The 26,450-nt window shown below is 41.9% G+C and overlaps 2 protein-coding genes across 3 annotated transcripts in view; both read left to right on the top strand.

The window, feature by feature from the left end:
• Positions 1 to 1,438: 1,438 nt before the first annotated feature.
• On the top strand, positions 1,439 to 12,392 carry LOC311251163 (arfaptin-1-like). The gene is made up of 8 exons (XM_084343498.1): positions 1,439 to 1,649; positions 4,598 to 4,703; positions 7,409 to 7,505; positions 7,640 to 7,764; positions 7,859 to 8,080; positions 8,466 to 8,623; positions 8,890 to 9,064; positions 9,143 to 12,392. The coding sequence occupies exons 2-8, from the start codon at positions 4,632 to 4,634 to the stop codon at positions 9,296 to 9,298; spliced, it is 1,005 nt and encodes a 334-aa protein (XP_084199624.1). The 5' UTR covers positions 1,439 to 1,649; positions 4,598 to 4,631; the 3' UTR covers positions 9,299 to 12,392.
• A 3,048-nt stretch (positions 12,393 to 15,440) lies between these two features.
• LOC311251145 (uncharacterized protein) overlaps positions 15,441 to 26,450 on the top strand; it is a 19,868-nt gene continuing 8,858 nt past the window's right edge. Inside the window, exons 1-3 of one of the 2 annotated variants that reach the window (XM_084343466.1) lie at positions 15,441 to 15,617; positions 25,641 to 26,124; positions 26,213 to 26,377. In XM_084343466.1, coding sequence (XP_084199592.1) covers positions 25,807 to 26,124; positions 26,213 to 26,377 — 483 coding nt within the window. In that variant the 5' untranslated portion in view covers positions 15,441 to 15,617; positions 25,641 to 25,806. Of the gene's footprint in view, positions 15,628 to 25,640; positions 26,125 to 26,212; positions 26,378 to 26,450 lie in introns of both variants that reach the window. The other variant, XM_084343465.1, reaches the window with a different exon arrangement.

Genomic DNA, 26,450 nt, shown 5'->3' with positions numbered 1-26,450 from the left:
AAATGTTATATTTAAGTGTATCCCTCCTTTTTTTTACTAAACCTGACCCAGTTACAGCCAATATAAGTCATTTGTTCAGCTTTTCAGCTGCATGATTGAACACTTCAAAATAAAATAAAGCTGCTTTTTGATTCTCATTTAGTGAAGAGAAATCTATTTGAAACAGCTCTTCTGCATTTATATATATTTTAATCAGTCATGACAGGCCTGTAGCTTTCTGATTCATATCTATATAAGTGGCAACAGACAATATTTCCCCCCTGGTGTTTCCAAGTGGTATTATTGTTGGCTGTGTGCCGCAAAGACAAACTGGATCATTTCTTTTTCAGAGTCACAAATACAAGAACACAACCCGGCACAAAACATGAGTTTATTTAATCATTTAGTCTACAATAACCTCCTTTTCTCAAGTGACTGTGACAATCTTGAGGTTTAAAGGGAACCAATGTAAACACTGATGTTTCATTACTACACACACACTGCATATATCCATCACAATGTGCAATCACTATTTACTTCACGATGATACAAAGAAGCAGAAAACTTGTCTATTGGCAGTTTAATGTGAGGAACCGCACCCTTCACGTGCATCTGCTCAGATATAACTGTGAACAAACAGCACACTCTGGTGTTAACGAAAGAGATGGACGAGAGAGACAGGACTTTGTTACAGTGCAAGGAAGATAAACAGTTACACACATGTAGTCTATACACTGTTAACAGTTTCCCCTCTTCTGTTTTTTGATAATTTTGCGACTTTGTGCACTTTTACACTCTCTGTCCTATTAACTGATTATTTTATTTTATTGTTGTATTCTGATTGAATACTTCTTGATAGGTCGTCTGTGTTTGGCATGATGGAGGGGACAATTAAGTTCAACCTTGAAAAATGACCGAAAGATGATTAAAGGAACAGTTCACCTGAAAGTCAGGTGAGGTCAGGTGAAGTCTCGTAGTCCACAAAACATTTCTGGAGCTTCACAGTAAAACAGAGTTGCAGCGTTCTGCTAAACACCTGAAGCAGCTGGAGACTTGACATGAAATGTCTCCGTACAGCTCCCCCAGGAAGTGGGTCGGGGTTGGGAACGCTGCAACTCTGTTTTGCTGTGAAGCTCCAGAAATGTTTTGTGGGCTACAACACTTCACCTGACTTTATATCAGCATGGAGGGAGGAGATGATGACTGGATTTACACTTTTGAGTGAACTGTTCCTTTAATATTAATGCTTATCTTTTATTTTGAAAACCTAGGCTGTACATATCCACAAAAATAAATAAAAAAATCAGACTTTAAATCCTCAGTTATAAAGTTGGAACAGCGAGCTGGTTAATTGATCTTCTGTTCTGATCACATCCGGTCTGACCAGTAGATATCACCGCCCCTCCGGTAGGAGCAACGGTGAACATCGAGCATCCACTCTAGAAACAATCGGCTAGAAAACACTTCCGGGTGTGTTTGACTCTTCCGTGCTGCAGCCTCACAACTTTTTACCACAGTCTGGTTCAGTTTAAAGTTTTTCTGACAGTTGAATGAGGAGTTGAGTGAAGAGCAGAGACAGCAGGAGGAACATCTGACGCTCAGGAGGAGAACAAGAGGAAGAAGAAGGAGAAAACGAGCAGAAGGAGGAGTTTGTTTTCAACGCTGTGAAGGTAAAGTCAGTCTGAAGTGTCACCTTTGGGCTCTGGTCACCGGGTTTAACCTCTTTAATGTCACCAACAGACACTTTAACACCGTTTATCTGCCTTTAAACTGAGAAAACTGCAGATTCACTGACTTTTAAACACAGTTGAGTCAGTTTGTTACGTGTTGAAACAGAAGCAGTTTACCTGGCTGACAGGGAACACAGTGTCTACAGTGACGTTAGCTTAAATCTGAACACTTCAGCAGTTTGTCATCAACATGAAGCTGAAACTGATCAGCTGTGAGCTCTTTATATCAGCTGTGAGCTCTTTATATCAGCTGTGAAGTTATGACTGTTAGTTTTAGCCAGGTAAAGCTAAGGTTAGGCAACATGCTGATGTTACATTGTAACTGTGATATGAGACTGTGTGTTGTCTTAGATTGTCACTGTGGTTTCATGACACAAGTGTCTTTAATGAGCCTGTTTATGAAAAATCTCATTGTGTTCATATTTTGTCAAAGCACCAATAGTCATCCATACAATATTGTCTAAACATCAATATTTAGGTATTTGATCAAATATATTGTGATGTTTGATTGTGTCGCCCCGTCCTGAACACTGTAGCATCTAATTGTAGCATCGTGATATGAGATAAGTGTCTTTTCCTGGTTTGAAAGGCTGAATTACAGTGAAGTGATGTAATTAACTGAACTTACCAAACTGTGTTGTAATAGTTGTCTTTACTCACTCAGCCATTGTGTCAACATCACTGATGGTCGTTGATCAATAAGCTCATCGTGTTAATCTTTCGTCAAAGTACCAACAGTCAACACTACAGTATTGTCACCAACTTAATATTGAGATATTTGGTAAAAAGTATCGTGATATTACATTTTGACAACCCGTCCTATGAAGTGCTGTTTCAAAATATCAACAGTATTACCGAGATGTAGCTAATAAACTGGAAATTGAGTGTTAATTAGTGTTAAAATAAATGTTTTTTTTACAAATTCTTTATATTAACTACAGTGAAGCTCCACAGCAATGATTATTTTTATTGCTGTTTAACTTTTCATTGAACTTTTAGTTTAAGTATAAGTAAAATTTATCCTATAATTCATATTTATGATATTGTATTATTTGCTTTATATTTAATATATTTTTGTTTGCGCTCCCATTGAGGGTGTCACAATATCATAATATTCATGATAACTGATGTCATAATACACACATAATCAAACTTAATTGTTCGGCCTTGTGCATCTTTTGTTTGTGAGTTCATCTGGTTGCATCTTCACCAGTAACTGAGTGTAATGTTTGTTTATGGTTACAGACTCTCTCCACGTACCTACTCTTGTACTTTGAGGGTCATTTATTTATTTGCCCAAAAATAAGACAAAACACACACTAAACAAAGTTACCGGTAGATTTGACTGCCATAGATATAAATCACAATATTGCACATACATGCAAATCATTCAACCTTTGTTTTAATACACTGCGGTACGGACCTCATTCACAATATAATATATAAACATAAAGCGATCAAGCTGGTGTCCACAGTTATTAACATCAGATGGACAACAGGACGACAGAGATGATGGTGGACGGAGGTTATTCCTCGAGCTCAAGTGCAGCATCATGTTATTATGTTGTAGTTTACTCTTTTCTATGCAGAAGTGAAGCATATGTTCCTCTTCAATAAGCAGAAGTTGAGATAACCACATTTTGATATTTAGAGAAACTCATGCTGTCACGCTGAGCGTCGCATATCAGACGTCTCTAACTTGTATCAGAGGACATCAGTGTGGTTCACTCTGGTGGTTTCTGGCTTGTTATACTGTGAGAGGTCAAAGTTCAGCCTCAAACAGAGATCTGTGTTACAGCCTCATAAACTGTAGGTGATGTGTTTGTACTTTGCACTGACAGTAAGTTTTAAGGAAACGATTTTACGACTTGTGACCGTAAAGTGGTGAAGTTGTAGCAGAAATCTCAACTTATGCAACAATAAACTTAAACCTATAGTATTCTTATGATAATGGAGACTGACAGTGACTCGCGTGGTTGTGGTGAATAGTGTTTATTTAAATTTTGAGGCATTAATCAGCTGAATAACAGACAGATAATTAAAAACAACCTCTGATGCAACACAAAGACGGGGCTGGGCCTCGTTAATTATTCATGTTGCTGATTGTCGGGAACATTTACAGCCCTTTGGTTCTTTTATAGTGTACAACCTTTTATTTCCTTGTGTATTTTATTATCATTATCATTGTTATAACAACTGTATCATAGTAAAAACTCCACTGGTGCAGTCGGAGCTTTTCATGGTTTCACCTCGCTGCTCATTTTGCCTTTATTTCAAAATAAGAGCGCACTGTTATTCAGGATAACTTAATCCAGGAGCAACATATAAAAATCTGTTGTCACTTCCCTGTGCTTCTGCCTTTCTGTCACTAGGTGGCGCTGTTCAACCACACTCAGAACCAAAACACTGAGCTCCTCTGTTCTGTTCAGATGAGGTTCATGCAGGAGCAGGCAGCTTTTAGGCAACATGTAATCAAAAATAGCGTCTCTAAAAATGAGTTAATATGCAACAAAACCTGTTAATGTATTGAAGTTAACCTCTGTGTTAAAAGGCACCAAACCTGACAGGGTGAAGGTTAAACTCCCACTAATGTCAGCTGAGGTTATTATGAATAAACAGCAGTGTTGGTGAACATCGTTCTGGATGAAGCCGTGCACCAAAATGCTGAGAATGTCTTGAATTTGTTGCTTTTTCCGACACATAACACGACAAAAATCTGATGGCCGAGGTGAAATAACTCATCAAGAAACATATAAATGATGTCGTCACTTGATCTCTGATGATCCTTGCAGCAGCTGAACACCTGAACTGCAGCAGCTTTCTATGATCTCACATGAAAATACAGAGAAAAGTTGTACATTGATGTTTCCTGTTTTTCTCCATCGCAGGAAGTAGAAGAAGAGACGAGGGCGGAGCCAGAGGATGGAGGGGGCGGAGCAGAGAGGAGGCGTCAGCCAGGAGTCTGACGTCACAGAGGAGGAGACTCCACCCACGGTGAGACGGCAGGAAGACTAGTTACTGTTTATCTGCTGTGACTGCTTCACAGTGGCGGATTTAAGAAATTTGGGGCCCAAGGCAAAGGCAGCATGGGGCCCCTCTGAAATGAGAAGACAACACACAAAACAACAGGTCAATTATACAGATAGATACATTTTAACAGAATACACATGTATTATCTGTTTTACCTGTTGTCCCTCTCTTCCTGTCCCTTTTTCACGTTGTCTCTCTCCCTCATTCTGAAAACAAACACACAAAACACAGTATCAGGCTCTGACCCAGTGGTGAAGTGTGAGTATATTTACTCAAGTGCTGACGTAGACATACTAGGATTTCATGCAACTTCAATTTTGTCTGCTCCGCTGTATCTCAGAGGCAAATACTGCACTTTCTACTCCACTACTGTACATCATTTACGTTGCTGGTTACATATTTCAAACCCTTCCTGCCCAGTGAAAACCATGTACCCTCAAAATGATGATTTAATGCTAATATTTGTGATAAACTGAAAGAGTCTTCCTTTGTGGGGCGACTTCTTCTGCCAAAACTCTTTAAAAAATCGTCTTGGGCCAGCTGGAAAATACATCATGACAAGACTTCAGTGAAGTTAGTTTTAAGTTTTGAGATGTAAAACTTAAAACGTAAAAATCATTAGAGACGAAAAATAGAAAAACAAGAGGTGTATCTCATGCAGCCAGTGTAGTTACATGAGCCCACAATGATTTTGAGTCAATTGATCACATGACCTGGAAGCTATTGAGCTAAAATGCTAATATTTACTAAAATTGCTAATATTTGCTAATAAAAATTAATAAAAAATATTTTGAGATACAATGATTGCATCCTGCATGGATTTCAGCTAGTCACATCTTTCAAACTGAACCTTCAGGAAGTACAAAACAGTGTTCATTCAGTCGGTGCAGCTAACCAGCAGTTAGCCGTGTAGCATTACAAGCTCCTTGTTCCTGCTGCGTGTCCGCGTCATCGACTGACCGAGCGTGTTATCAGTTTATTATAAAACAGACATGTTTGATTTATTTGTCCTTTACAGTTACTCCTCACACAAACACACATTACGTAACCGGCTAAATAAAATAGAAAGAGCAGCAGCGAGCTAACAGCCTCGACAATGTTATCAGCTGTTGTCACGACAACAATAGAAAACCGGTGTGACACACGCAGATGAAACGGACGCTGTAGTGTTTGTCTGATAAGACGCCCATTGTTTTAGTAGAAAGGTGATCGAGTGACGGCAGGTAACAGGAGCGGTGATGTCATCAGGTGACTCAGCTGCGTGCAGAGCAGCAATAAAGGTTTAGTCCAGTCAGCCTTCAGATTAAGAGCATGAACACAGAGACCACGTTTCATAATGACTGACTATTTTATTTTCATCATATCGGAGACAGAAGTTGGTCTTTAAATGAGAATATAATTTTTCTGGGACAATTTATCGTCCAACAAAAGTAGTTCAGGCAGCCGAACATCGCTTCAGTACAGGAGAGGATCAGGACCACCTCTTCCTCTTCTGGACTCCTGACACTGAACTCGATTACAGACGCAAAGTAAACAAATAAATCAATGTTTATAAAGCAGATTGTCCTTTTTATGAGCTCAGTGAATAAACCAGCAGCCTTCCTGTCACACACCAGCTTCCCTAACCTTTGGAGAGGGCAAAGGTGTGTGTGTGTGTGTGTGTGTGTGTCTCTGTGTGTGTCTCTGTGTGTGTGTGTGTGTGTGTGTGTGTGTGTGTGTGTGTGTGTGTGCTTTGCGTCACTACATGCCTCGCTGTCTCTTTAATGCGACACAACAACTTTGAGCCAAATTCCTCCGGTCCGGTGAGCCCTCCACAGGTGTGTGTGTGTCTGTGTCTGTGTGTGTGTGAGTCTGTGTGTGTGTGTGTGTGTTCACTTCCTAGAAAACAAAATGAAAACATTGAGGAAGAGTGACAGAGAGGGGGATGTAACGCACACACACACACACACACACACACACACACCTGTTGACGTCTCCTTGCTGTAGTCTTACTTAATGGAGGACGACAGTCGCATCCGTGTGTGTCGGCGTGTGTGTCGTTACGGCTCATCTGCGTCAGGTGGCTGCTTCCTGTCTTGAGTGTTCCGGTGACCTCCGACCTCTCTACCTGCCGCCAATCACAACAGGGAGCCATCATCTCCGTGGCAACCTCACAACCTTTTGATCCGGGTTCTGATTGGCCCCCGTAAGCTCCGTTTCCCACGGCGATCCGTCCAAGTGTTGTCACGGTGCTTTGACTCCTGACCTTTGACCTCTTTACTGTCGGTTAGTGGTGATGTTCATGTTCCAGGAACTTAGGCACGTGCTGCATTCAAGAACTGTTGGAAATTGTATTTTCCAACTTGGAAAAATGTGTCTAGAAAGCCCCTGAAGCTCGTCAGGAAATCTCAAGTTTTTTGTGATCTACATCACTTGTTTAAGTGCTTCTTGGCAGCAGTGAGGGAGAGCTGGATTTGAACCTGCAACCTTGCAATCAGAACCAGCTTATCCAGCCTGCTACTGGAAGAAACAAGTCAAGCTCTTTCGTAGAGACATCAGAGGTTCTGTAGAGGGCTGCAGATCCAAAACAGAACCATGAAAAACCTGAACTGGTCTCTTACGATCATGTAATCTCGTAAATGGGACAAACAAAGGATCTGACAAATGTATATGCTTTTATTTCTTTACAGGAAGAAAACAGCAACTGCAACCGCGTCAGCAACGGTGTCACTTCCTGTCCAGCTGAGGCCACGCCGGTGGTCACCACGGAAACAGGGCAGAGCAAAGGTAAAGTAGTGAAGGTGCTTTAAAACTGAACGTATACCAAATTAATATTATTAATACCAAAAATGTATTTGTATTTGTACACTACATTCGAATTTATGTCGTCATGGTAACCCTCCACTGACCTTTGACCCCAGCTCCAGACCTTCCCATGACACCACAGAAACCAGGAAGTGGACCTGTGGTTGTTCAAGGCAGCAACAAGAACGCAGCCAGTGAGAAGATAGAGAGAGTCCGCAAGTGGAGCATCACCACCTACAAGGTGAGACTGGTTTTAATTTGAATTGCTGTTAATTACACGATATAATCTATACCGATCAGTCTGATCAATAGCAGCACGCTCTCTCTCCCTGCAGTGCACCAGGCAGGCTCTGTCAGAGAAGCTCGGTCGTGGATCTCGTACGGTGGATCTGGACCTGGAGCCGCGACTCGAGCTGCTCAAAGACGACCGACAGCGCTACGAAAACGTGACCAAGCTGGCTCAGACGCTGGCCAATCAGCTGGCTCAGTTCACAGAAACCCAGAAGACCCTGGGGGACGCCTTCAGCGAGCTCAGCCTCAAAACACCAACGCTGCATGTGAGTCTCGGCTGTACTACTACTGCTGCTACTGACTGTTTGCTAAGACCCTCCCCCAAACTGAGACTGGCCAATCAGAGCTTAGCAACTGTAGCTATGGCTTGGTTCTTAATTTTAGTTTGGAGATTGTCTTCTTCTGCAGCAAAAACATTTTCAAATTTCTGCTTTTACTCAGTTCTGTGTGTTGTTTGTCCAAGTCGTGTTGCCGTACCTAGCTGTCCAAGATTGTGGACGTACTTGCACATGCGCCACTCACAGGAAGCATGAACTGCTCGGGCGGCCATGATGGACCTGGCAGTAGAAACAGCCTGGTGTCGACGGGACGTTTGAGTTCAGTCAGTTGGTGTCGATAAACGTTGGTGCTCTCTCGTTTGGTCTCTGTCAGGTGGAGTTTGGTCTGAATGCAGAGGCTCAGAAGTTTCTGTCTAAGAGTGGAAAAACTCTGTCGGAGGCCATTATTACCTTCACGGCCGACATGAACACTCTGGTCAACAAAACCATCGAGGACACCATGCTCAACGCCAAGAAGTACGAGGCTGCCAGGTGCGTGGAAAACACACTTCCTGTTTCCTGTCAGCTGGGAGGTCAGCTAGTCACAACAAAGATCATTTTCATTATTTCAACATTTCAACTCCTTGAAGTTTTGCCAATAAATTCTGCTGTTTGATCTGTGGAGCTGCTACCAGGTCCATCAAATCATTAGTCATCAAATCTGACGTCCATTTCAGTTATGACACCCGACCACAAGAATACTGCCAAACAAAAATACTCCACAGTGTTGACGATCAGAAAACCTCTTTAACTTCCAGGATCGAGTATGATGCGTACCGAGTCGACATGGAGGAGCTGAACCTGGGGCCTCGGGATGCCGTCACCGTGCCCAAACTGGAGCGGGCCCAGAAAGACTTTCAGGGCCAGAGGGAGCGGTACCAGAACATCAGAGACGACCTGTCTGTCAAAGTCAAGATGCTGGAGGAGAACAGGGTGAGAGCTGTGAAGATATCTCGTTACTGATGTTTGATGCTCAGGCCTAAATATCACAGTTTACAATTTGATTTCCAGGTAAAAGTCCTCCATAACCAGCTGTGGCTGCTCCACAGCGCCGTCGCGGCTCACAGTTTATCATGTCACAGCTTCCTGGAGCAAAACATCCGGCAGGCCAGCAACCACCTCAACAACCCCAACGTGGACGCCCCCTCCTGGCTGGAGGACAGTTGACACAACAACAACCCAAAATGGCCACATGAAGGGTGCACATAAGTGGTTTTGGAAAATGATTTGGGAGAAATGGACGCAATTGTGGGAAAAGTTTTGGAATTTTTTGGATCAGAGATGTTGGGATGGATGTAAAATTTGAGATAGTAAGTGAGGAAGGTAATTATTTATAACAGAGGGGAGTTTGTGTGTTTGGGAAGGATTTCCAGCAAAGCTCCAGAAAACCTCTTGTGTTCGCTACAGAAACAGAGAATCGGATAGTTTAAGGAGAAATTAATTATTTTGGATACTGAATAGGTTTCCTGGGTTGTGACAGACCTCTGACAGGTCTGGAAATGCTTGGAAAAGATTGAATTTCATCACTTTCCAACTGTGTAAAGAAAGAAAGACAGTCTTGGAAAGTTTTGAAAAGGATGTTCATTATGTTGAACTCATGAAACTCTATTTACGTTCTCAATGATTATCTCTCTTTCTGGTCCATATATACATTCACAGACAAACAGTACTTGTGACTTCTGACCTGTTTAACAGAGACACACACATATATGTACCCCTCCGTTTCTTTCCTCTGTCTCAGTGTGTTGGGGAGTAATCCATCTAATCCTCTGTGAGGCACTAAGCCTTTCTTTGAACTTTAAAAATCCTCAGCCACTGCAGTCAGGAACTCAAAGCGACTAAAAGTGCCTCAACACCACTGCAGGAAAACAGTTTCTCTGTCCACAGAGGCAGGTTAGGATCCAATATTCAGCACCAGCTAGGGTTGGCTTCCTTAAAACAGTACTGTTTAGGATCTAGGTCCAGGTTTATAAAATACTTGGACTCTCATTGAATATTTTCTGACCAGCTTGATATGACAAATGTTGCCAGGAGCAGATCATATTCAGCTGGAGCTGATTAGTGCCAGAAGTTGTTCACTTCACATTCACAAGGCAAAAATTAAACTTGGCTGTTCTTGGCCAAAGATTATTTGTGAAGTAAAGGAAGCATGTCGTAGTAAAACCACTCTACGGTTGTTTTTGTGTCTTCTCTACGGTAACAAACGGCAGCTGATCTCATCCCATTGCATTAAATTGTAAGAATTCCATATCGGATCAGATGTAAAATAATGTGTGAAAGTGATGACCACCTATAGACTAGTCACAGATTACATTTCAGAGGCACTTCTCTGGTTGGCTACTGGTCTTTTCCCTTTCTGGTGTATATAACAATAAGCACAGCACCCGCTAGAAAGCAATGATTTGGACAAACCAAAAAATGTTGCTATACATTGATGATGATGCCTTTTTGTTGTTAGACAAGGTTGGTTGTAGCCAGTGTTTCTGCCAACATTTCGTAAGCAGCCAAAGTTTTAGTGTTTATTCAGTCTTTTCTATCAAATGCTATATAAGCACGACAGCTTGAAAAACACCAGCGTGGCTATTGAGACCAATAGTTTGGGTCAAGCCAAAAATTGTTGCAGTCTGTGGAGGATGTTGCCTTGTTCGTTGATGAAGTGTGGATGGTTGTAGGCTATCTGTCAGGCAACACTTAGCCAAGGTTTGAGTGTTTTAACTGTCCCGCACATCAAACACTCACAGCTGCATAAAAACTGTTCACAATACTGCACCAGCGTGCTACATGTAAGAAAGACTGATTAAAGGATGATTGATGGATGTCTATACGTAAGGTTAACTTGCAAGCCAAAGATTTAGTTTCAGCAGCACATGCTTGGTTCAGTTCTGGTGATTTCCTTGTCTAGTTTACGTGACAAGATCCTCTGCAACCTATAGAGACCAATATTTTTGACGAACCAAAAAATGTCGTTATACGCCGATGATGATGACTTGTTCATTTGTGGTTAATTGTAGTCTATCTTTCAAGCATCACTAGCCAAAGTCTTGCTGTTTATTGACTGTCTGGTTTACATGACACTCAGCAGCCTGTAGGCACAAATAATTTCTTGTTTGCAGGCTACCTCTTGCAATCCAGACGAATTTCAATTAAGCCCAAAAATGTTGCTGTCTTCTGACAATGTTGCCTATAACTGATCTGTCTGGCAGCATTTACTCAGTCGCCAATGTTTTAAGTGTTTATTTACTTCTTTCCTATCTAACAATGTAATACCAATAGTCTATAATCCCCCTTTTTAAATATAAACTTCAAACACCACCTCCATATATATTTTTAATTAAGTCACATTAAAATTAGGTCCACCACCCACAGTGGTTGGTGCTTCTCAGTTTACTCCTTTTACACTCCAGTTACATTCCAGTTGATAGACAGCTAGTGTTAATTTTGTCACATGGCTTCATAATAAGAAAAAGTTATGTTGCTATTTTTCTACAACTCAAAGTTTTTGCCAACTGTCATCCTAGATTCAGTTTAGATGAAAATACTGAATAATTGTGCTATCTTTTTATGTTTGTTCGTCTTATTAAGACCAAAAGTTTGCCATTTAGTGGACAATATAACAGAAACACCTTCCAACGTAACAGACAGACCTTTGTGAACTCAGGGTCAAAGAGGTTTTGATTCAACTCTGTGGTGAATTTGAAAGCATCATGAGTTGAGCAGAGTTACATCATGGTGTAAAATGTTGCTGTTATTTTGTCCATCGGCTCAATGTTCTCGCGCTCTTTGCACTGTATCCGAAGCGTAATCTGCCTTAAATATTTCCTGTGATACTGTTTGTGAATTCACTCCTTTCAGACTTATTGTTGTTAACGTATGAATGTGTGTTTGTTTGTGTGACTGCACCTCAGGCCTTACAACAACTTCTATGCAATGACTGTGGATGTGTTTGTGCAATAATGTCTCAGAAACCTCACCTTTAAAACAATGTGTACACCGTTAATTAAACGCCATAAAGGGAAGTTCCACTCCATGTAAACAGCTCCAGGCCAACAAGACCTCCAGCTGGTTAGAGTGGAAACTAGCCAAATATTTAGACTTTTAAAAATGTACTTTCATGTGATTAAAAAAGCTAAAATGTTCTTTTGTGACCCCAACAAACCATTTTACATTTATTTTTGTTTGTTTGAGATTTTTATGACGATTGTGAATTATAAAGTACATTATTGACCTTGGTAACCGTAAATAAATCTTTACCCGAGGTCTACTTATTAGTTGTTTTTGCCAGAACTTTCAACTAAATCATCTTCTGCACCTTCCTCAACGGATCGAATTTTCTCAATATGGAGAAAATTTAATAAGCAAAAAGCCAGTAAGTTGTTGGAGTTTGGATTCAAGGTCCAAAGTCCAGTAAAATATACACTACACAAATATCATCCACTGAGGAAGACCATGAGATGTGGTTGAAAGCTCTGGAAAATAGTTAGTACGTTGTTTTGTTTATAATTTCCTTTTCAATGATTATTTTGTAAATTGCTAGAAAACTTAACTTAATAACATATACTGTATATTCCTCCTGGATATTCAAATTTTCTTATTGTCCACAGGAAAAATTATGCTGCACTTTTAAATTGTGTGCTTTTCTTCCTTAAATGTTCCTTTCCTGAAATGAGTCATGTTAAGTTCATTATAAGACATTTACAGGGTTATTACAAAACAACAAAACATAATTTGAGTCTTTAAAAGTGCTTTTCACACTGCAGTTAGCCTCGGGCTCGCGCGCTAACCCCGACTTTGTGGGGTTATCCCCAGAAAAACCAACTAAACACGGGGCTAAAGTCATCAGAGTAGTAACACAACTCTAGAAAGTCCAACAGACAGTTGACAGTTAACTGCAGCTCAGTGAATGTTGTGGGTTTCCCCCAACAGAGTGAACTCATAATTTGAGGAAATCCTCTCACAAGTGGACTGAACCTGGATCAGTCTATAAACGGCCTGCAGTCCATTTCCTCTAAAGGGTTAAAGGGACTTTTTATTTGTACTATACATTATAATAAAGGACCAAAATGTACATAAGTACCTAACGTTTTTAATCCTGTTGGGAATGTTTGTGTGACTAACTGCCAAATAAATCTGTTGAGAGTAAAAATATGTCTTATTGTTTTTGTTAAAAATAAAACCAACTGACTGTTTTCATGGTGATGAACTGTGTAATTAAAGCTTTTACTGGCTTCAGTTTCACGTGAGTGTTAAAACCTCCCGATCTTCAGATTTCAGGTGCTTTCCACACACTCAGTTTGGTTTTCACCTTCCTCTCTACAGATGTTTTCTCTTCACATACTAACGTTTGAAAGAAAAAACAGGTTGAGTACATTTAATTTAAGTACATTTCCCTTTTTTAACAACATACTACTATATTTACAAGTACTTAAGTAAAGGATCTGAAAGTTTAAGTTCATTTTAAAATAAAGCTGAAATAAAAATGTTTTTAAAGAAGAAAATCCAGATGATAGAGCAACACAACACTTGTATGTGTGGATGTAAGGCAGCATTTAGTTTCCAGGTGTAAACGCTCTCACACAACAGTCAGGATTAGTATGCAGAGTGTGTGTGTGTGTGTGTGTGTGTGTGTGTGTGTGTGTCTGTCTTTAAATGGAGGGATTTTAGAATAAGACTCTGGTCTGTTTGTGGTTGTGTTGCTCTGATTGCTTTGTAGAGAGGCAATTATTCACCAGGCAACACCGACACACAAACCTGATTCTACTGTGTGTGTGTGTGTGTGTGTGTGTGTGTGTGTGTGTGTGTGTGTGTGTTCTTGCATCCAGGCTCATTTTCCCAAACATTTCACCAGCAGAATAGATTTCCTCACAACAAAGACTCTCTCTCCTTTTTGATCGGTTCATCTTTGGACCCAAACGAGCTCAGACGAGTGTTCATTAACTTGATGTCTGGACAGAAGACAAGGAGGAGGAACTGTACTGAAGGTCAGAGGTCACCTGTTTGCAGCACACACCAGGATACATTCATTATTTCACTTAATTTAAAGCAACAATTTGTAAGATATGACCACAATTGTAGTTTGAAAGAGAAAAACAAGTGTTTGATGTCTCATGTCGCAGTATCTAGTAGTTAGCATGCTAATCAGCTAGCCCCCATGCTTTCTGCTGGGAGATTTAACCAGCTTTAGGTGTGATAAATGAACAGTGAAAGACACTGTCTGAATTGAAGTTTCTCTCTTTTAGCAAACAAATTGCCTCGTTAACACACTGCCTTCATAGCTAACTGAGCCATGAGCTAACGGTAGCTAGCTACAGCAAAGGATAGCTAGCAAAAAGCAGCAGTTGGTGATATGCTGCGACCTATATTTTTGGAGCTACCTTTAAATTCTGGATGTATTTTACAAATTACACCATTAAAACCTATGTTGGGCGAGATGGTGCGTTAAACAACTTGAGTTTGTTTCCAGTTTTAAAGTCTTTTGTCCGTTTGTGTTATGTCACCTTCACTTCTAGCTAACATTTATGTTTTCAGCCGTGCTAGCAACATGGAAATTTGTGTTGTTGTTCATTTGTCGAGACTACACAGAAAAATACAACCACACATGGGTTGATGAAAGTTTTTCTTTTACCAAATTAAGTCGAGTCTATTGCCTGAGCTAACGGTAGCTAGCTACAGGGAAGGATAGCCAAAGAGCAGCAGTTGATATGCTCTCTCCTGTACTTTACAAATGTCACTTTTAAACCTGTTTCCAGGCGCAGGTTGTGTGTTAAACTACTTTACTTTTGTTTTTTGACATTTTAAAGTACAGTTTGGTGTCTGTTGTCGACTGTAAATGTCACCTTGTTTGCTTCTAGCTAACATTGATGTTTCCATGCTAGCAACATGGAAATGTTTGCTATATTTGTCCAGACTGAAACACGTCAACAACTACTGGAAGGACTTACATTAAAATGTGTCCAACAGAAAAGACAGTAGCATGCTAACACGCTAAACTAAGATGGTGAATGACATGCTGGCAACATGCTCTGTGTGTGTGTGTGTGTGTGTGTGTGTGTGTGTGTGTCTGTGTGTGTGTGTGTGTAAGGAGGGAAGACTGAGGGTTTTTTGCCAAGGGCGGGGCTGGTAGAGCTTATCTGGACTGCACACACACACACACACACACACACACAGTTAACATGAAGTGTGTGTGTTCAGATATTCGTGTAACGCAGCAGGTGGGTGTGCACGAGAGAAAGCGCTTTCCCTTCCACCTGAGTGATCACGCATGCGCAGGCTGCTCTCTCCCTCTCTCCCTCTCTCCCTCTCTCTCCCGCACGCACACGCACGCACCCGCAGCCGGTGCCAGTGTCGGTCGACCTCTCAGCGCGCGCTGCCTGCGGATGCTCGCCGGACTCAAACGGGACCCTTGAAATCTTGTTTTTCTGTTAAATTGGACATTTTCACACGGAGGTTCCGCGCTGGAGCGTCCGCGCTGCTGGAGCCGCTCTGTCCGGTGAGTTCAGGTGAGAATCAGAACCGACAGTTGGATCTTTTTGAGCCCTGTTGATCTCACTGTGACAGTCGGATCATGTTAGAGCTGATCGGAGCTACCTCCGCTGGCTCACAGCCTACTAAACACGGTGACACTTCACACCAACCAGACTACATTCAAATTTCAACAACATCTCGGACTGAGCGTACAGCTAGACGCTGTAATGTCCCTATAGTGATTTATACTGTGATGTCCAGCCTGTATAATAATTCGGCAGAGTGTATGTGACACTTTAACTAACACCAAGGTGTTAAATCTTCTGTGATGTCTGATTGCAGGTGTGTTTGTGCTCTGTGGAGCTTTTAATGGTCTGCTGACACCTTCAGATCATTTTATCTCTCATAATAACACAGTGATATTTCTAATGTCCCTGCAGGGAGTTAACAGTGAGTTCATTCAGTTTGACTCTGTATGTTACATTAATATTCATTCAGTGGTCCTACATGGAGCTGTAGTACTGTGTTGTGTACTCTCCTGTGGTACTCCTACAATATTCATAGTATTTTGTGTGTTTCTGTGTCATGATAATGAGTGTGTTGAGTCTTTGCTGCTCAGGTTTATTGTTTATTATCCTCCATAATATCCAGCAGTGATGTGAAGTTTGTCTGCGGTGACTTTTTACTGATTTCAGGTGTTTAAATTTGATCTAGTGTCGCTGTGATACTCTTAAAGTAATCTGTCACATAACCTGGTGATTATAGATATCGATGTGTTTTGGTTATTTAAAGTGACTCTATCAGCCGTAAAGTGCTTTATGTCCTGTGGTGTCTTCTGTTTAATGCATCATTAGGTCTCAGTAGGGACACGTATCAGTTTCTGTGGCACTTTATTCATTTATTTATCTAAATTAGATGCAAACAATGCAATGTGTACATGAAGTATAGGACTTATATTTTCTGTCTTTGTCCCTGGTTTGACTTTATACGAATAAAACACATCATACAATCTAATACAGGCGTAAAAAGTAACAATTAACAACAATTAAGACATACATATATGCTTTAGTATTGACAGCTGTGAGATCAGTTCATGTTTCTACTTCTGATGGCAGTTCATTTCTTAATCTCTCGCCCTCTAACTGTTTCCACTGTGTCTGGAGCTGCAACTGAAGATTATTTAATCATCACGATGAAACACTTTGTGAAGAAGTTGTGAAAAATACTCCGACCAACACTTCAAAACACAAAAACTCTTCACTTACTGTCAGAAATGACAAAGAAAAGCAGCAAATCCTCGACTTTAAGACGCTGGAACCAACAAACGTTTCACATTTCTGCTTGAAAAATGTCTGAAACAATTAATCGATTATCAAAATAGTCGTTAATTAATTTATCATGAGAAGTGACATCTGGTGAGTTTTGTGGTGATTAATAGTCATTTTACACGTCTCCAGTGACTTCAACCTTCACTGCGTCTTTATTACATAATAACGAAACATCACAAACCGTGTGAGCCCAAAGTGAACTGATCAAACACTTGCCACAGCACGTTCACACGGTCCAAACTGATGTTTTTCTGCATGAATATTTAGCAGGTTTTCAGGCCTCAGGGTGTCAAAACTCACATGACGTGTGTCAACATTCAACTCAGACTCGCCTACATGCAGGTCGCAGAAACAACTGTGTCATCTTCATTAAGAAAAGCACTGAAATAAAGTCGTTACATAACTTCTTTAGCCTAATTTTACACATTTGGACGCTCCAACTCTTAAATGACCTGAGATTGAACAGCAGACGTTAATGCTCCTGTCGAGGGTGTGTGTTGCTCAAGGGCACTTCAGAAGAGCAGAACTTCTGCTGAGGGATTAAACCTGCAACTTCTCTGTTTACAAAGTGTCTTCTCTTACTAATAAGCCCAAGTGTTTGCAAGAGAGACTTTGTCACACCAGACTCCATTCAGAAATCTATCAATTTAATCTTCTTGTGCTTCTCATTTGCACGCATATACACTTTGTGCAAGATGACCTTTGACCTTTCTTGAATCACGATCGTCTGGTTTATTCGGCAGAGGTGAAGTCCATCAAGCTACTTTAATATTCAAAGCTTTTAAAAATAAAACAAAAAGCCCAAGTGTTTCCTCTTTCTTTGCCTGTTCGCAAGGGAGACGTTGTCACACCAGACTCCATTCAGAAATCTATCAATTTAATATTCTTGTGGTGCTCATTGGCTCATATATACACTTTGTGCAGTTTGACCTTTGACCTTCCTTGAATCACGATCGTCTGGTTAATCCGGTGAAGGTGAAAGTGAAAGCGATCGAGCTGCTTTTGTAGCTTCTTCATCAGTCGCTCTGTGTTAATGTGTCAGTGAAACACCAGACACTTTTGCTGTTTGAAAGTCGGATTGTGAAGCGTTCTTCATCTCATCCTCGTGCAGAAGGAGTCAGACGTGCATGTAGCTGCTCTGTGTGCAGCGTTTGAGAAACATCTGTGTGCGGTTGTGCCTCCTGCTGGTTCCCCCCCGGGGGCCTCGCAGCAGACTGTAGCCAGGCCGCGGTGCTCCCACAGCGGGGCGAGTGTGCCGCCTGAACCCCTGACCCGCCTGGAGCTCCAGCGAGGGGGTGACATTTTAAGATCGAGGACGCTGTTTGTCTGTCTTGTCTTTTTCGCTTTCCCGTCGCCATGGTAACCCCGGAGACGAGCCATGTAAAAACACAGCAGTAAACGTAACCCTTCTCTCACTTCCTCTGCTGGAGCCATCGAGGATAATTTAAAACAGGATTTTTCTACTTTTTAACACTTTTTTTGACTCGTCGGAGCAAAAAAACTGATCTGTTTTTTATGCTAATGTTGTTTGAAAAGGCACATCAGTGTGGGGGGTCCTCGCCTCACCCCCTCATCACCATCACAACACACACACACACACACACACACACACACACACACACACACACATGTTTACCGTTGTTTGTCTGGTAAATAAGACAGAGGCCTTCTCCTCCTCCAGGAGTTTTACTGGGGTTTCCAGGGTGACTCGGTCTGTTGTGTCCACCACCTGTGATCCTGGATAGTTTTTGTTAAACACTTTAAATAGTCTCTGGAAATAATTTGGAGATCATTTCCAAGCCTGAATGATTATTTTGACAGATATTTGCGATCGCAGCAGTCTTGATTTTAGTGTGAAGGGTCAAAAGTGACGATGATGATGATGTAGCGTCACAGTGCTTCACTTATACCGGCATGTTGGGACATTTCAGCCCACATGATTTCTCAGATAGTCGTTGGTGATTTCAGGGTATGATCTGTGGACGAAAACCAACAGAGAGCTTTGTTTTCCTCGAAAAATGCACTTTATCAGCCGAACACAAACAAACGACTCCAGAAATATAGACATATACGACAATGAGACTTCCAAGAGAGGCAGCGTACCGGACCTTCATCATCGTGTGGTTAACAGTGTAACAGTCGTAGGTTGTTTAGGCACCAAGACATGAAACTTGATTAAGTGTTGATATAGATGTATATATTTCAATAGCACTAATAGAGTCGAATACAAGAGCAAATAAACGAGGTATAACCTGAAAACGTTGTAACGCTGAAACACTAGTTTTAGGTAGTTTCTCTCTGGTTCTGGATCAGTTCTGTAACTAGTTTCGGGCTGATTTCTAGCTTTTGTGTTCGTGAATACGTTAAAGAGCTCATTTCTTTCTCATCATTTACCAGTTCTGCAGACTTTGGAAGTTAAAGTTTGACTAAATCTGAATTGAATTTTGTAACTTGCAACACTTCCTGGATGTTTTCGGGAGCGTTCCTGTGCTCGTCTGCAGTCGTTCTCTCGTCGGCTGTATACTCTCTGTACATATCCTCCACATTCAGTCAGCTGACGTGCTGTAATCCTCAGACTGAGGCGCTCTGCGACCCGTCACCGCTGCAGAAAGTGTGGGAGCTAATCTGCAGACTGCTGAGCAACAAGCAGCCTGTAAACCTGCACAAATCACAAGAGAGGCCAGGACAGAAATAAATAAATAAATATAAAGCCGCTGCTGTGACTCATACTGTGTGTTTCTGTCTGCAGCTTCATCAACAGCTTCACCGCGATGCTGTCAGGTTGTCTCTTCACTGACGAGGTGTGACAGACGTTAGAGTAATAACGGCTGTAACTGATGCTTTTTAACACTTTCAGTCTGTTTCCAGTCGTACAGTCACACGTTTTATGTTTGCAGTTTGTTTAAATAATCAGGAGAATGAAACCTGGTTCGTTTTCACAGCTGACGGAAAGAAAAAGGACGTTTCAGTTAAAGCATGTGTGTCTTCTGACACAGTCAACCAGCAGGCGAGTAGGAGTGCAGCGTGAACGCTCACCTGCAGGACCGTCGTCCACAGACGTGACAGTGATGAAGGATCTGCGCCGCTCTCCGTCCGCAGGCCTTCGTCTCAGGCTGGAAACTATCTGACTCGACCTCAGCGTCGACCACCGAGGATTAGCCTCGACGCTCTGAGTGTCTCGTGCGTCCTCTTTCCTTCAGCTAACCGGCACTTAGTCTGTCCCGTCTCACCGATTTGGATCTGGAGTTTCATTTGGGAGTCGTTTTTTCCGTCGAGTCACCGGAGAAAAACTTCAGCTCTGAAATCACAGCTGGACGCTGCTGTCAGTAATTAATCGATGGTGGTAACGGTGGTTTTGAATGTTTCAGCCTCTTTGAGTGTTGCGTCATCAGTGTTTCTGCTCCAGGCAGCTTTTTCGTTGAAGACGTGACATTGTGTACGTCCTCTCCCTGGACACCGTCCGCCGGCAGCTCTTTGTTTAGTTGAGCTGAGTCGGAGGTGATTTCAGGTCCACACACCTGTCGACCGCTGAGTCCTGGGGAACCTTCAGTAGGTGACACTGGTGAGCTGTGGCCCAAAGGAGTGTCGTCTTCGTAGAAGATGTGCTGTGATGGAGCTGCTCCATGTTGTGATTCATGATTAGTACGAACGATCAGTTTTGCATCACAGTTTTCATTTTTTACTGAAACAAACTATTTAAAGTGGCGATAACACACGTCCTCACTCTGACCCACGACGGCTCATGACGTTAAAACCGTTTGAATACTCATTTTGGGCATCAGAACCGGTTTCACTGTCTCCTCTCGCTGATGTGTAGCAGTAGACTTAATCTAAATCTCAGCTTCATTAAAATGCTTTTAATCTGAAAAACGCTTCGTCTTTGTGGACAAAACTGTGTGAAAGTTATAAAGTTACAGATCGTGTCGTCGTCCATCTTCCAGACGATCTTTGTTTCGTTAATCAGCTCTCGTATAATTAGAACGTGTCACATGGTGTGAGTCACCGCACCGAGTGACTCATCCTCGGTCCTGTGTGTGTGTGTGTGTGTGTGCCTGTGTGTGTGTGTGTGTGTGTGTGTGTGTGTGTGTGTGTGTGTGTGTGTGTGTGTGTGTGTGTGTGTGTGTGTATGTGTGCGTGTGTGTGTCAGAGGAGAGGTCAGATGAATTTGTAGTGTAAATATTTGTCAGTGTTTTATTCTTCAAACAGGTTTGTGGTGACTTTTGTCCGTGTGCGTGTGTGTGTTTGTGTGTTGTACTGTACACGTTCACCGGCAGCCATGTTGGCTTTTTTCCGCCCAGCTCCACGCCCGTTGCTATAGCAACCAGCGACAACCCTAACCCTAATGTGGAGGTCCCTTCAATGAGAAGTTACCGGACAGTGCAAATTAGTTGTGAGTGGCAGTACAAGGGCTGCGTGTGGTCAAATATCTGGTGTTACGATATGAATATTGCGATATTTTGTGATTATTTTTAATCAACTTTTAGGAAAAGTGTTAAAATAAGTGAGAACAGTCGGCTACAATGATAAGAAAATTAAAATATGACGGTTACCTGCTGGTTCCTTTAGGTGAACCATTTAAGAAAATAAAAACTTGCATCAGTAACTGCCACGAATCTGTGCATGTAAACTATTAATTAAAAATCAGTAGTTAAGAGTGTTGATATTGTGTTACATGCCTGGATAAGCACTACAGTACTTTGTACTTTGTAGTAATACATGTGTAAATATCATGTAAATGTTAATATCCAGGTGTTTGTCATAACTGGATTGCGTTTCATTAGAAGCAAACAAACATGAACGTCCGTCGTTAAAAAGTGGCAGATCTTTAATTAAATGTTTACAGATAAGTATGAGGGTCCTGTTCTGTAAATGTTGATTTAAATATGGTTTTGTATCAATAAGTTCAAAGTTTTTAAAAAGTTTGTGTATCAGTTAAGAAGCTGTTGGGACATTTTCCAGCCCAGTTATGGTGGAAAAATGAGGTATTTTAAGCCAAAACATGATGTTTTTCGAACCCTAACCAAGTGGTTTCTGTGCCTAAACCCAACCAGAGCGTGAACGCAGCAAATGTGTCCAAATATAAATCAATACCTTCGTATAAAACATGTATGATGGAGGGTTTTGTCTCCTGTTGGAATCCATTTTAACTCCATGATCTTGAGCCGATCAGCTGAATCCAGACTTCTGATGAACCCGTGGAGGAAACGTGAACGTGTCTTCATGGAGATCGTTGGACACCGTGCTGAAAACATGCAGCCTGGAGACAAACACAGTAATCCTGTTGAACCAGCTCTGAGCTTATTATCCTCTAACAGAGCGCTCTCTGATTGTTCCTCCATAACGAAGACGCTCAGCTGACAGCTGATAAATGTAAAGCCTGATGTGTGAGAGGGCGGACAGTCTGTCAGGATAATCATTAGAGGAGGACAAAACATGAGGAGGAGGTGATCCTTCACGGTGGATCAGAGGTTTTTCATGCACTGTCACTGTCAGTTACTCATTCACGCTCCCTCCCTGTGTGTGTTGGATTGAGGTCAGGGCTCGTTGTGGGAATGTGGAGCGAAGGCGGCGCTGGATGTATGGACGGATCATAATTGGGTCGGCTCAGAGGAGCCTTCCCTCTCGCTGGTTTGTTGGTTTCGGCAGCTCGGGAGAATTACACTGTCACTGCACATTTCCCAGCATGCATCTGAAACTGAGCCACATCACCAGCCTCCATCACCGTGTAGCCCGGAGGTGTCGTCTACAGAGTCCTGAGCTGATCTGAGAACTGTGGAGCTCCTGTTACTAAGAGCTGTGTGTCAGTGATCACTGGGGAGGAACCGGTTCTAGTAGTACTAGTTTCTAGTAAGTAGTAATACTGAGTACTAGTTATCACTTGTTACTAGTAGTTAGTAATAGTTAGCACTAGGTAGTAGTAGTAGTTAGTGGTGGTGGTAGTAGTAGTAGTAGTAGTTTAGCAGTGTTGGTAGTAGTAGCAGTAGTGACAGTAGTATCAGTAGTAGTTAGTAGTAATAGTTGTAGTTACAGTAGTTAGTAGTAGTAGTTACAGTAGTAGGTAGTAGTAGTTACTAGTGGTAGTTACAGTAGTTAGTAGTTACAGTAGTAGTAGTTAGTTGTAGAAGTTACAGTAGTAGAAGTTAGTAGTATTAGTAGTAGTAGTTACAGTAGTAGTTACAGTAGTAGAAGTTAGTAGTATTAGTAGTAGTAGTTACAGTAGTAGTAGTTAGTAGTAGTTACAGTAGTTAGTAGTTACAGTAGTAGTAGTAGTTACAGTAGTAGTAGTTAGTTGTAGAAGTTACAGTAGTAGAAGTTAGTAGTAGTAGTTACAGTAGTAGTAGTAGTAGTTAGTAGTAGCAGTTACAGAAGTAGTTAGTAGTAGTAGTAGTTAGTAGTAGTAGTTACAGTAGTAGTAGTAGTAGTTAGTAGTAGTAGTTACAGTAGTAGTAGTAGTAGTAGTAGTTAGTAGTAGTTAGCAGTAGTAGTAGTTAGTAGTAGTTAGCAGTAGTAGTAGTTAGTAGTAGTTACAGTAGTAGTAGTTAGTAGTAGTTACAGTAGTAGTAGTTAGTAGTAGTTACAGTAGTAGTGATAAAAGGTTTTACTCAGTTCATCCTCAGTTCTCTCTGACTCCTCAACAAACCCACGACCTCGTTAACGAATCAGAACCACTCGTGTGAACCGGGTCAGCAATTTTGTCCCTGGTCTATTTTTAAATTCCGAGTCGCGTGATTGGATGGTGTCAATGATGTCATGGTCACTCCAGTTAAATACCCTGAAAGAGAGAGAGAGGGTGAGTCATCTGAACCTGTTGTGTTCATGGAGGCTTTGAAGATGAAACAACAAGAGGGAGATAAATGAGGGAAACACACGAGGAAATATCCAGGAGGAAGTGATTCTGATGAATATTAACAGTGTGACACACACACACACACACACACACACACACTGACCCCAATTTTGTTGTCTGCCAAGTAAACAAACCATCATTGTTTGTGACCCGGTCTGTTACCACGGCGATCAGTAGCACTCTGACTGGTTGCCACGGTAGCGCATGGCATCTGAAACACACACACACACACACACACACACACACACAAACACACGCACAAATATAGTCATCCCTTGCATTCTTTCTCTAGAGGGGAGAGAATGATGCACCAAACTCCATGGCAAATTCTTGTGATTTTGTGTTTTCTTCTGTTTTTGAGCAAATGCATCAAACCTGTAAAATGACTTCAGACAGTTTCAAAGTATTGACATGTGCTAGTGAATTCAGCTCTACAAAGGCATTAAAAATATATATATTAATGGAAAGACAGATGAGGAGCTCAATCCTGCAGCTTGCTTTAAAAACTAAAACTAAAGCAAACAGTATGAAAAAAAAGATACTTTCTAGTTTATTCAGCATTTTGTCTATTTACAAGGTGAAAGGAGGATTTTTTGTGTGAAAATACTTCTTATTTCAACTGAATGCTCATTAGAAATTTTATTTTAACATATTTAGAGATGAGCTGTACAACTTACGATTACTTTCGTTGTCGCTTAATCTAATTTCACATTCTATAGATTTATCATTTGATCAAAAAAAAGTGAAAAAACACCATCATGAGTTCAAGGAAATCTGATGTGACATTTAAACTTACCACTTTTAAACTAAAATTATAAAGAAAAAACTACGTAAAAATATAATCTACCGAAGAATACAACTAACAAAAACTCAAAGTTTTACTGATGTAACAGCTGTTTTTGTTGATCAGATTATCATCAGCTCAATAGATTTAAAATCAGTGTTGAATCATGTCGGAGTAATCGATTACTTTTGCTCATTAGCAAGGCATCCTTAAATTAATACATTTTTAAATGGAGTTTGGTTGCGACATTCTTTCCCTAAAATAAACAAGTGGATCAGCAGAAAAACAGGTCAGGACTAAAAATGTGTTACAGCAGCAACCCAGTTCTACACACACACACACACACACACACACACACACACACATTGTTAGCATGATTAGGTTGGAGGTTTGATGGAAGAAGTCAGGCGATCAGAGATGTGAGATTAAGTTATGTAACAGTCTTACACACACACAGTCATCTTTAATTCATCAGCAGGAAGTGTGTGACTCTGTCGACATATATCCAGAACTTCACACAGGGAGATCACCCCGTGTGCGTGTGTGTGTGTGTGTGTGTGTGTGTTAATAATTTAGCAGTGCAGGGATCCAGTCCCTGTGCGATGTGAGCCGAGTTTGGACTTCTTGGTTCAGTCTGCGTGTACAGGAGAGCAGCTGTACTCTGCAGTAATAACTGTTCACAGGCAGCACACCTATGAAGAGCAGGTGGTTTCACACTCAGGTGAGGCTCGTGGTGTCTGAGGGGAAGGTGTGAATGGTGTGTGTGTGTGTGTGTGTGTGTGTGTGTGTGTGTGTGTGTGTGACGAGGACGATGATGAAGACCCTTCAGGCCCGGAGCTGTTTGATCGCTCAGAGAAAACAAACATATCGAGTTTCAGCGGAGAAAAGTGTCGACAGCAGAACACACAAACGTGACACGAGAGTAAATATTACATGAAGTTATTTATGTGTCATTAACAGTCATTTAATCACACATTTACACACACACACGATTGTTCGTGTGCCAGCTGGAGTCCCAGAGATCATGTCCACGAACTAGTCCTTTAAGTACAAACTTATTCTCACTTATTTGTTCTCCTATCGCTGCAGCTCCTCTCATCTTCTGACCTTTGACCCTTCGACGACCTCCGATGTTCCTGAAGCGATGACCCACCTTCATCATCCTCACCACACCCCTCACCATGGTCACCCGTCAGCCCGGTGACCGACCCGACCGCCGCCGAACCCTCCACCTCCCACCCAGTCGGCCGCGGGGATGCACGTGATGGGCAGCGTCTCCCCGGCCAATGAGAGAGAGGGCTTCTCCCTCCAGGAGGAGGGCGTGGCTGTTGCCGTGCCGACGTCTCCTCCTCGTCGTCCATCGGGATTTTCTGATATTGAGGGAAACCTGACGAGACCATCACCTCCCTCTGCTCCCCCTCCTCCTCCTCCGCCTCCTCCTCCTCCTCTTCTTCCTCCTCCTCCTCCTCCTCCCATGCCGCCCCTGCTTCCAGGGCTGGGAAACCCCGGAGGAGGCCTGAGGAAGAAGAAGAGGGTGAGGAGTTTCTTCTGGAAGACGATACCAGAGGATCAGGTAGAGTCAACGCTCACAATGACAGAGTCGCTTTCATATTGGATTATGGATTTGTATTTACGTGTGTGTGTGTGTGTGTGTGTCTCAGGTGAAGGGGCGGGCCAACCTGTGGACTCAGGGCCGAGTGCAGCAGCAGTACCAGATCGACGTCAGCACCATCGAGGAGCTGTTTGGTCAGAACGACTGTCAGTCAAAGTCCACGCCCGCCAGAGGAGAGAAGACCAGGAGCTCGTTCAGAGAGACCAAAGAGGAGGTGTGTGTGTGTGTGTGTGTGTGTGTGTGTGTGTGTGTGTGTGTGTGTGTGCGTGCGCGTGCGTGCGTGTGTG

Source organism: Pagrus pagrus, assembly GCF_965226575.1.
Source record: "Pagrus pagrus genome assembly, chromosome: 22".
NCBI classification, from domain to species: Eukaryota; Metazoa; Chordata; class Actinopteri; order Spariformes; family Sparidae; genus Pagrus; species Pagrus pagrus.
Note: the sequence above shows the minus strand (reverse complement) of the source record. Positions and strands in the feature narration are given on the sequence as shown.

Bases quoted from the DNA above. Each gene is read 5' to 3' on its own strand.
- LOC311251163 (XM_084343498.1), top strand. From the start codon at position 4,632: ATGGAGGGGGCGGAGCAGAGAGGAGGCGTCAGCCAGGAGTCTGACGTC. The intron at 4,704-7,408 runs GTGAGACGGCAG...ATTTCTTTACAG, and splicing joins AGGAGGAGACTCCACCCACG to GAAGAAAACAGCAACTGCAA. The intron at 9,065-9,142 runs GTGAGAGCTGTG...TTTGATTTCCAG, and splicing joins AGATGCTGGAGGAGAACAGG to GTAAAAGTCCTCCATAACCA.